General features: G+C 37.0%; 1 protein-coding gene across 1 annotated transcript in view; it reads right to left on the bottom strand.

The window, feature by feature from the left end:
- LOC123515117 (ras GTPase-activating-like protein IQGAP3) overlaps positions 1–11,546 on the bottom strand; it is a 34,312-nt gene that overhangs the window by 508 nt on the left and 22,258 nt on the right. Inside the window, exons 22-34 of the mRNA XM_045273556.1 lie at positions 8,366–8,592; positions 7,760–7,889; positions 7,180–7,274; positions 6,825–7,050; positions 5,652–5,814; positions 5,228–5,409; positions 4,885–5,020; positions 4,330–4,447; positions 3,558–3,752; positions 2,816–2,972; positions 2,335–2,459; positions 1,912–2,140; positions 1–1,577 (exon numbers count right to left, since the gene is read on the bottom strand). The exon at positions 1–1,577 is cut by the window's left edge and continues 508 nt beyond it. Coding sequence (XP_045129491.1) covers positions 1,458–1,577; positions 1,912–2,140; positions 2,335–2,459; positions 2,816–2,972; positions 3,558–3,752; positions 4,330–4,447; positions 4,885–5,020; positions 5,228–5,409; positions 5,652–5,814; positions 6,825–7,050; positions 7,180–7,274; positions 7,760–7,889; positions 8,366–8,592 — 2,103 coding nt within the window. The 3' untranslated portion in view covers positions 1–1,457. The remainder of the gene's footprint in view (positions 1,578–1,911; positions 2,141–2,334; positions 2,460–2,815; positions 2,973–3,557; positions 3,753–4,329; positions 4,448–4,884; positions 5,021–5,227; positions 5,410–5,651; positions 5,815–6,824; positions 7,051–7,179; positions 7,275–7,759; positions 7,890–8,365; positions 8,593–11,546) is intronic.

The following is an 11,546-nucleotide window of genomic DNA, read 5'->3' as shown; positions in this document are numbered from 1 at the left end:
ATCACCAAAGATATTAAAAGACAAGTACTGTGAAGGATCCATGGTCCTTGCTTTTCATTCTACCAATCTTGTCTGATGAGGGACTGGAAGACAACACAGTTAAGTCAAACCAAAGGAAAGGTTATCACATAAAATAATAACTCATAAAAAAAAATAGGACCAACAAGAGAGCACTAAAGTGGACTCCTCACCACTCACTGTTCCTTGAAGGGAACAAAGCGAAATTTCTGGTATAGTAAAAAAAATCATAAGAACAATTACAGTAAAAACTATCCAGCCTTTACTAAATAGCCAGGATGGATACATAGACACTTGCAATTCATCATATAAGACTGATCCTCCATAAAAAATTCAAGGTAAGACTTTTCAATCCTATACAGTTTATTAATTTCTGGATTAATAAATATCTCAATGCAGTATTTTTCAAACAAAGTATCTAATGTTAAACACCTTTACCAAGACAAGTGGACAATGTATATGGCAGTGTTAAGACTGCTGGCACATGGCACTCAGTTAGGTGTGAGAAACTAAGGACATAAAGAGCAACTAGGTCAGTCTGACATGAGGAGAAAGTTGCCATGATACATTTATTTTCATTTTTCATCCCAAACTGAAGCGATGGAATGATGGAACCAAGCTGGAGCCTTCTCAAGTTGCTAGTCTGTGAGACACTGAGAGATGGTTTATTTCTCAATTGCACAAAAGAGTAATGGTGCATCCAGTGCTTCACCTTATGACTATACAGGAGATGAAGTGCTATTTGCATTGTAGCAGTGACAGGATTAACAAAGATGCAATATAAAAAGGCTTAATACTTCATAGACAGCAAAGTTCCTTCCTCAATCTTCATGTTTCTAGCTCCTGGTTCTATGGCACAAGACAACACCTACTAGGAGCCAGAACTGTAACTTGCAGACCACATTCATTCAGTTAATCTTACAAATAATAGCACCACTGTATACATGAGTAATTAGTAGGTTTATGAATACTATGTATGTGTCTGGTGTAGAGCCTACCACACTATAAACTTACATTTTATGTATGGAAATCAGGTGGCAAGAAAATTAAGCAAATGAAAACAAGCAGGTAACTGATATATATGAGGTAAGATTAAAAAGATAGAAACATATTGTCATCAAATCACAAAGTGACTTGAGTTGGCTTTTCACTACATGAGCAAGAAATTGCTCTGCTTGGCAACATACTTTGCACTATGACAGAAGCTGGAAGGTAATAATGATGAAATATGTAGATGTAAATGTACATGCAAAGGAAATATGAATTACATATGAAAAAAAAAAAAAAAAGCTGGAGAAGTCAAGAAATATGTACATATATAATAATATTGAAATAAAGATAGAGAAAAGAAATTTTCAGGGTGTAGGGAAAAAAAAAAATCCCATGAGGGCCAACATGAGCAAGGCTGCTTGGGAACCTCACATGTTGCTGCAGTCATCTTACTTCTTCTTGGAATAGAACTTGGTGTTAAGGAGATGCAGCAACAAATTTACATTCACCTTCACCTTGGAAAACATCTTCTTCACACTCATGCCCTCATACTGCAGCTGGAGCAGTTCCTGAAAGAAAGTTTAAACATATCAGCCTGGTTATCTTATAGCAACAAAATTTGTGACGCACTATGTACTTCATGAATTATTTTATCAAACCAACCATGAAATAACCCAACTAAAAAAGTAACCTGACATCTTAAGGACAAACCATTAGATTCTAACCCCAAATGAACCAACAAAGATGAACAATTGATTGCAAAATCTATTCCACAATTAGACTCAATAATACTCTCAATAAAGTTATGTAACCACTTGCACCTTCACCACTAATTCTTGCACCACCTGGCTGAAAGATCTATCAACTAATATTCTTTGTAACAGTAATAAACACTTTCCTCACCTGAATGTCAATCTCCACATTCTCCATTGTGACACCCATCAGTTTTGCCTGGATGTGGAATACTCCTGTAGTGGCCAACGGGGTAATCTCAAACAAAAGGTTCTTCTGCTGACTTTCAGGTAGGTCCTCCACCTCCAACAAAACACCTTTCTCCATGAGCCTGGCAGCTGTATACTTCAGGGCCTGCTTGTTACGGCTTTTGCTTCCATGCAGTTTCTGATGAACATTTCTAAGGAAAAAGCATTTATTGTTTTCAGCGGAGCTACTTTATAGTTAATCTTTACTACACTTTCCATGAAAATGAAAATAATAAAATATCCTCCAACTCTCTTCAGAAATAGTGATGTGTGATATAAATACTAAAGGGGCATGTAAGTAAATCAACCTAGTCAATCAAAATAAGGCAATGTATTGGACACTTGCTTGTTTCTTGCAGCAATGTTTGAAAGGCAGGTCTTGAGGTAGGTCTGGTAGGACTGCAGCTGATCATTGTAGAAAGTCTCTTTTTCTTCCAGTTGACTGGCTGTTATCAGTAGCCTCTGGAGTTCCTGTCAGGGTAACAGTTACACATCAAACATACTTTTTCAGATCAGGTCATCCACACAAGGCAGTGATTGATGAAGTAGAGACAAACACAATAGAAACAATTACAGCTTGAAAATTGGAGGCTACTCAACTGCTATTTAACATTTGCTGTTAATGCAACAGTTGATGCACACAGCATGGGCAAGCCTCCCTGTCATATTATAATTATCATGCAAATGGAGATAAATAAAACAATAAAGGAAATCAACAATACAAACAATGATGACTGTGAGAATGGCAGAAATGGTAATGGTAGTAATAAAGATATTCATGACAACAGAGGCCCTTGTGACAAGCAAAACACAAGTAGGCAGCCCACCATCTTCCTAGATATCCGGTGCTGGCGCTGGTTCACAATGTCTGCCGCAATAGTGTTCAGGAGGCTCTGGTAGTTGTCAGCACGTGAGGCTAGCCCTTGGTTCTCCAGGCGCCGCAGGTTGTGGCTCAGCCGAGTCTTCACCTCATGCAGACTCACTCTGCCAGTAGCACAAATGTATTCTTACAAATATTCCTGATATCCTTGGATAAGATTCTACAATGCATGAATATCTTCTTGCATGTTGACATTGAAAATGCCAACTGAATGTAACATATCTGTATTTTTTTTAAGATGAGGTTAGCAATGAGGTAATTTAAAAACAACACAAACGTACATAAAGATTGTATAAACAGTTAAAATTAAAAAGTTGATAAGAGTGGTATTATCTTTATGAGTGAGCACAAAAGTTTTTGTCCAATATGGAAAAGGTACATTCCCTAACTGACACCATTCATGTCCATAAATACTAATTTGCCAAGTTTATTGAACAATTAATCTTTCAAGAGAAGTAACAAAGAAAGTATGCACTAGACTATTAATGTTAATCAGTCAAGACTGCTTTTAAGTCACCTTATAATCAAAGTATTTATTGATAGTTTTACAAAAAATAACAATCTCTAAGATGGTGAATCTGTAATCTGAGTGGCAAGAACAGGCTAATATCACAGTAGAGAAATTATTATGTGGTTCCTTTGTTGCTCATGTTTTTGCCATGGCTTCTGAAGACACAAATATGACTTACCTAGTTTCAGCGAGGAAAGACGGAGAGCGATTGAGTGTTGTGTGATTGAGCTTAGCTTGGCGTTCCTGCTGTGCCCTTGTCAGCACAATGGCCCGGTACTTCTCCTCGTCTGGGCCACGCGTTGGACGAGCCACCAGCTCTCCGATGACATTTCCTTCCACACAGCGTATGACATCCACTAGCAGCTGTTTGGTCCTGGCAACACAACACAGAAGGAATATAAACTATATGAAAAGGGTTGCCTGAAATATCAACAAAACACCTCTCCCCTAATAATACCTTCTTCCATCTCTCCTTTTTACTTTCGTCTTAATTCCATTCTCACATTATTGATGAGATTATTTGCAGCTTCTGATCTTCACTCTGAGATCTTAGCTGTTTTAGTATGGTTTTCGTATGTCATTTATCTGCAATCAAGTACCAGCAGAGGATGAACAACTGAATAGACTCTATGGTAATTACCACAATATTCATCTGACTTGTAGTTCACTGACTATGGTGGTCAATATGTTAATTACTGCACTACAGAGCCAATAAAGCAGATGTGGGAAAACAGAAACATCAAGTAAAATATACATTAACAAATGGCAAGATTCTGTAACAGCATGTGGACAAATGAAAAAAAAAAAAATAAATAAAAATAAACAAAAGTACTTGCAGACCCAAGATGAAGAATTATAAATGTGCAACCTAGCTATCAGGCAACACAAGGATGCAATGGAACCAATATTTACCCAACTAAATTGTGAGCAATTTGAACAACAAATAGTACCTGTTGAAGAGCTTGTTGCCATCCTTGGGATCCTTGTCCTTGGCAGTCTGGCTCATGTCAAACTTACTGGTGAGGGCCAGACACACCTCCATCCTCCCCTGTGTTCCTGTACCAGACTCTGCAAGTTTGAAAAAGCTCCACTTTGATACAAATATTATCACAAGGCACTGCACAGCTATACTTAGAGCTTAGCATCAGGCATGAACATTAAGGATTCTCACTGACCACACAGATAATTGGTCCTCTCCAACTGAAGTGTTAAGAGGACAATCATAGAATATTCCTACTAGCAACAAACATTTTCAATAAGTTGTTTTCTTTTTAATGAAGATCATTAGAAAAAAAATCATAAGCATCACAATAATGACTCATACATAAGCATCAATGATCACAATCTTCATTAAAAATACGTACTAATGAAAACTAAATTCAGACATATTATTAAAGGTAGTGGTATGAAAGGAAAAGGAAAACAGCTACACATAATTATATTAATTTTGAAAAGTCCACATCTTTGTACATGTGCACTGAGCAATAAAGTGCCTCAAGACTCACCAATGGCCTCCCCTATCAGTGTCTGTACAGACGGCCGCTCCCCTAGCTCAGCCAGCACCTGGTGGAGGGGGTCCCCATTGTCTGGTGCTAGAATTTCTTTGTAGTCCAGCAGCAACTGGTGTGTCTCACAAATTTCCTGAAAAAAAAAAAAAAAAAAAAAAAAAAAACAAGCATGACTCAATTAGTTTTTAAGGTATGAATTTTGCTAAAAAAACATGGACTGTCATAACAACTGATGCTGTGAGAGCATCAAAAACATATTTTGACGATACAAAGAGAACTCATTATCATAAATATCAGCTATGGATGAAAATATAGACTGAACATATTCTAAGCCATTCACCTGCACAGTGATGTAGATGGTAGGCTTGACAATAAGTGTTGCCTCAGAGTACTGGGTAACATTGTATACCACCTCAGGCTCCTCCACTTCACAACACCGTCGGAAGAAATCTTTGAACTTCTCGTGGCACTCCACAATGAAGGGGTTGAGGCACTTGAGGTGGGATGCCTCGTCTCCAAAGCCTGTAGAGGAGGTATGAATTATTATCTTTCAAATGTGTTGCCAGATATGTTTTTCCTTTCATGTAAATAGGTCACTCGTCAAGAGAGAAAAACATGTAATAAATGTCAAATCATATCATTATTATTATCATTATTATTTATTTATTTTTCATGTAAATATGTCCCTGGTCAAGGAAGAAAAAAAGCTTGTTATAAATGTCAAGCCATATTATATAGTCCATGGTTCCAGTATAGCCACTCACCCTTCTTTGAAGCAGCAAATTGCAGAGTTTTGGCAATGCTAGCAAGGTTACGCCTCTGATTGTTGTTCAGCTTTTCATCGGGAGAGACTGTCACAATGTCAAAGGCATCTGGCGCCACAATGGCTGAGTTGATGTAGCGGTAGTACACCAAGTTCCCCACCACCTGAGATGTGACAGAAGTGAAGGATTACACAAACTAGTTTGAACAGAATCTTTTATAAAAAATCATTATTCTACATCTAACAAACAACAACATATAAGTGAGCCAGAGAAACCACTACATACTCATACATAAATAATTCATATTTTTCATAACTTTCATTACTATAAATATACACAGCAACAGTATCACAACCACTGAAGTTTTGCTGAAGGTGTGAGGTTGCACTACCATCAAAGCATTAGCCTCTTCAATATGAGACATTTTTTACCTTGATTTTTGGGTATGATGAGACAATTTTATTTGCATTAGGAAGAGTCTATAGAGCTCAAAAGAATAATGACCAGAGTCTTTACTATTTTAATCCCAACATATGTTTCTGAAGGTGCATAAAATCACCAAATAGTAACTAGAACCCATCTTGCTACTGAAGAAATTAATGGCATCAATGCTCTGATGGGTATTTGGGCAAAAACACTGGTAACACAACACAATTAAGATACCCTGATGAGGCTTGCACAGTCAGTACATCTAAAAGAGAAGTGATCAATAATGCAAACTGAAAAACTATTATCCCAAACACAGGATACCAACACAGGACAAAAATTAGTCATTAGTAACCTCTAAAGGGAAGCAAGAAAGGGATTGTTTGTAACAGATGAATAAAGAATAGAACCCTTATATAAATTAAATAGATGAATCACTGCCTGTTGGGGAAACAATGTTTTGAGTCTGAGTGTGAAAAGATAAACCAGCAAGATAAAACAAATTCATACATATACTAAGGCTGGCTGTCTCCTGTGGAGTAGGAAAAAGGTATGGAAAAAAAGAATAAAATAAAAATAATACAAAATAAATAAAAATAAATAAATAATAATAATAAAACAAATAAAATAAAATAAAAGTAACAAAACTAAATAAAATGAAAAGTTAAATAAATAAAATACAATAAAAAGATAAATACAAAATTCAATTCAAAATGTCATGCACAAATTCAACACACAAAGGCTTACCTTGAGTATCTCCTTCTCGGGGATGTGTGGAAACCTCCTCTGCAGGGCACATCGCATCACCCGTGCCATGTAAAGCATGGCATAAGGGATCAGGTCCCTGCTGGATGTGATCTGGTCACAGAAGGCCTGTGTGACTTCCTTTAGAGTGGTGATTGCCAGGACCAGCCTCTTTTGCACCTCAGGATATTGCAAAGCCTGCTCTTGACTGACAGAGTAAGGCAGGCCACTGTAGAGAAGCAGGACATTAGAGGGTTTTTCTTCAAGGTTTCTAAGGAGTCTTAAATTGTATCAGCTAATGTTCATCCTTACATAACCAATCACCACTCCTCCCCTTCGGTCTATCTCTATATCTTACCTGGTCTGTCCTGAGTTCATTTCAAGCTGATTGACCCAAGTCTTGTAAATTTCAACTGGATTTGTGTTGATTTGCATGTTGTTGTTAGTGAGAACCTGCAATCAAGGAAAAATAAGTCTACATTAATATTAGTGAATACCAAACTATGAACCTGAGCAAAATCTTTTAACTGATAGTACTATAACATATAAATTTGAAGCTATACAAAATAATATTCTCTATCACTTAATCATATATATATATATATATATATATATATATATATATATATATATATATATATATATATAGAGAGAGAGAGAGAGAGAGAGAGAGAGAGAGAGAGAGAGAGAGAGAGAGAGAGAGAGAGAGAGAGAGAGAGAGAGAGAGAGAGAGAGAGAGAGAGAGAGAGAGAGAGAGAGAGAGAGAGAGAGAGAGTGTGTTCAAGTCACACGTCACAGCCAAATCCCATTACTTCTTACCGTCTCTGTGAATCAAAACTTGTTAAGTATATCAGATACCATCTGGTACTATTAAAGGAAAAACAGTATTGAAATGAACTGCACTGGAGGCTATACAGAGGCCTTGATTGACAACTCACCTTGCGTATGAGAGGTCCAAGCATATCTCTAAGGGAGACCTGTCCTGCACCTCTCCGATTGAAGGACACGATCATCTTCACCACCAAGGGATTACCTGATACGATGTCACTCAGACGTAGCACCTTGCATCTGCATCACACATACGACAGTAAGTTCTCTTGTTATATCATGCATAATTAACACCAAAATCAAAAGAATAAGATGTATTTCTATTCAATTTCTAGTATGGCTGTAAGCGTGTGAATATATAAAAAAAAAAAAATAATAAAATAAAATAAAAAAATAAATAAATAATGATAAAATTCTACAAAACACATGACCCATATTTCTACTGAATTTCCAGGATGGCTGTAAGTGTGTGACGACGTTAAACAAATAATGATAAAACTCTGCAAAACCTATGACTTAAACTCTTTCAAAAGAGGAGTGTCAAGACACCTCTTACGTTAACTGGACCCTCCTTTTAGATTTTTTTGTTTTTTCTCTTTATACTATTCCTCTTAACAGGGCCTGGCAACCAGCGGGAATTTTTTTTTCCAACTTTGTTTTCCCTTGGCCAGTGCCCTTGTAATGTAAAAAAAAAAAAAAAAAAAATAACCCCTAACCTGATCTCTTCTTCCAGTGCAGTCTTGAGTAACTTCAGAAGGAGAAAGTTGTCCCGGTCATTTGCACCATAATTGTAAAGAGTAAAAATGACGTTCTCAATGAACTTGGTGGTTTTGCCTGGTGGTATGGCAAAAATTAGTGTAGCCAAGTAGTGGGGCTGTGTCTGCAGCAGGTAGAAAAGGTGCTGGTAGCCGAGCAGTTTTTCCCTGGACTCCTTGTTCAAAGCCTATAGAGAAGAATAAAGAGGGGAAAAAAACTAATTATATGAAATATTTTCAACATTTTAGTGATCAAGAAAAAACAGCTTGTTGAATATGCAAGACAAGACAGTAAAATTCTAGTTGAAAATGATAGTCCAACAGATTGAATTGCTAAAATAAATGGCAGTAATTTTAATAAGAAAATGACACTTAGATTAGATTTACAATATATATATATATATATATATATATATATATATATATATATATATATATATATATATATATATATATATATATACAGTGGTACTTCGAGATATGATTGCCCTAACATACAATTTTTTTTATAAGACGAAAATTTTTATATAATTTACGCCTTGAAATATGACGATATTTTTAAGATACGAATAGACATCGGTAGATGGCGCAGCAATCGCTCGGCTATCCGCGTCCACCCGAACATTCAGCCCGCATTGTGTATCGTTGTTCATCCTTTGTGCATGTATGTGTCTGTGGTCCTCGGCAGTGTGTATTTTTTCTTAAGTTTTGTCAACTCAAGATCATGGGTCCCAAAAGTAAAAGTTTGGCAAGAAACACACAAAATATCCTGTATTCACATACTGATTACACTTAGAAATTCTATAAACGAGTGAGTACAAATGGTTTTCTGCCCACAAGCAACTCTTCCTCTTTGCAATGCAAAAAATCAGAAGTCTCTAGATGTCATGGTTACCAAAATATCACAAGTTGAATGAGGTGGTATCATCGGATGATGGACTACTTAACAGAAAGGGAAATGAGGACAATGATAAAAGATACCCCATCAAGTTGGAGCACTCTTACTAATGGCGTACCACAGGGTTCAGTGCTGGCACCACTTACTGTACTTGATGGCTTAGAAGCACCCACTTTTGGCAGATATTGAAAAAAGATAAATGAGCAGATTTAAGCTGTGAATATGAAGTGAAGGACTTCACCTGACATTTGAAGACTCACATGCGTTTAGATCATTATTAGATCCCAATATTTTGCATTTAAAAACTTTGATCTTTGTTATCAGGCTACACACCAATTCTGCTGTGACTTGTGAGATGTAAACATATACCTGGCATATGGCATTGGCAGTGACTGTGAGAGAGTGACAGTCTACAGGGTTAAGGCGTTTTCAGTAGCGTCACCGCAAGGCCAAACATGTTTGACTTCACGCTGAACAGGACAGTGCTGAGGACACCGTCAGTGGTGCCAGACGACCGTGTCACTGTGATCTCAATCCCTGGGAGAAGTTATCGTACACATCAGTCGCCTGAGCTAGCGCTGTGGTCAAGATGTAAACACAGCAGCATAGTGGAAGAGTTTGGAGATTCATTCCTTGATGGGGAGTATTATAGGTCACCAGTGTTTCATCATTTGTATATGCCGAGGGCCGAGCAGCGCAATACTCATAAAAAACAACAGGTCTTCAGTCCTGGAAGTGGTTTGATCTACGCGGGCTTGTTTTGAAGGTGTTCCATTGTAGATGTATGGCTGCGGTTTTCTGATGCCTATATAGTTGAATTACGTCAATAATTAGCAGATAATCTATTTTTACCATCATTCATTACTTTATGATATAAGGATTTGCAAAAATATTATAATTTTTTCACCTAATAATAGAAAAGTAACTCCATTATTGTATCGAAGTCACGACTAGAAGTATGGAATCGGACAACACCCACAACAGGGACGGATAGATGCGACATGTCACCAGCTACCACCAGCTCCTTAATTTATTTCATGCCGTATTTTTTATATCGGTTCTCTCCAGTATGCCGCACAATATGTAAATGTAAATCTACATCTACAGTACCCACTTCTATGGCCTAACATACGTCTAACTATTCAGTTTTATTCGAAATGTAACTCCTTCTTGATCTCATTCCATGAGGTTGATGGGGTTGCTCCACGCTGATTGGCTAAAAAGCGTTTGCCAAACGAGAGCAAACGCTTTGGAAAAGCGTTTGCTCGCGTTTGCGAAAACTTGCCTCCGTTTGCCCTCAGCCGCGCCGCTACTGAAAACGCCTTTAATGATCATGACTTTTATTATTATTATTATTACTTTTTTTTTACATGTATACAAGGTAAGAATGTTAAAAGATAGGTGCATTTTTAATTGTATGAAAGTATGTCTTACCTCAAGGAGTAATGGCATCACACTAAAGAACACAGTGAAGCTTGCCTGTCAAGATCAAGATCACCGACACCAACAGCATTTGCTATGGTCCATACAATGTGTGGTGCATGGTCATTTGCCAAATTCTTCCTGACTGGGGTCATTCTATCAGTAAGTATGACCTATTATATATTGGTGCCTTGAAAGAAAGAGCTGTTTTGTTTACATCTGATTTTTGAGCCTCTGTTGCCACCAACCACTCCAGTGCCTCAATACTGAACATTGGCCTCATAGGACACAGGGTCATTTCAAGAAACTTTTTTTTTTGGAGAAAAGGTGTCTTATGAGCCATCAAATACCATATCTTCCAAGTATATATCAACAATATATAAGAGGGCTTGAGGAGCTACATGAATTTGTTTGCAGACAATGTGAAACTCTTGAGAGTAATAAGGAGTAACAAGGATTGTATGGAATTGCAGAGATATTGACAAGATCTGGAAATGTAGCCTAAAATGGATATTAGAAATTTAATACCGGGAAATACCATGTAATTGAAATGGGCAAAAATAATAGAAGACCTACATGGGAATATGATCTACATGTGAATACCAAATGGGAGATAAAATGAAAAGCAAAAAGAAAGATCTGGGAGTAATTATACAAGACACTCTGACTCCAGAAAGACACATAAATGGGTTATTTGCTTCAACATACAAGACACTAACAAATACACGGATGGCATTCAATTACATGGATAAGAGTATGATGAAAAGATAATAACCCTGTAATATACAACTAGATAAATACAACTACGTAAATACACACACA

This window comes from Portunus trituberculatus, chromosome 38 (genome assembly GCF_017591435.1).
Source record: "Portunus trituberculatus isolate SZX2019 chromosome 38, ASM1759143v1, whole genome shotgun sequence".
Classification (NCBI taxonomy): domain Eukaryota; kingdom Metazoa; phylum Arthropoda; class Malacostraca; order Decapoda; family Portunidae; genus Portunus; species Portunus trituberculatus.
The sequence above is the reverse complement of the archived record's forward strand: the minus strand, read 5'-3'. Positions and strand labels throughout refer to the sequence as shown.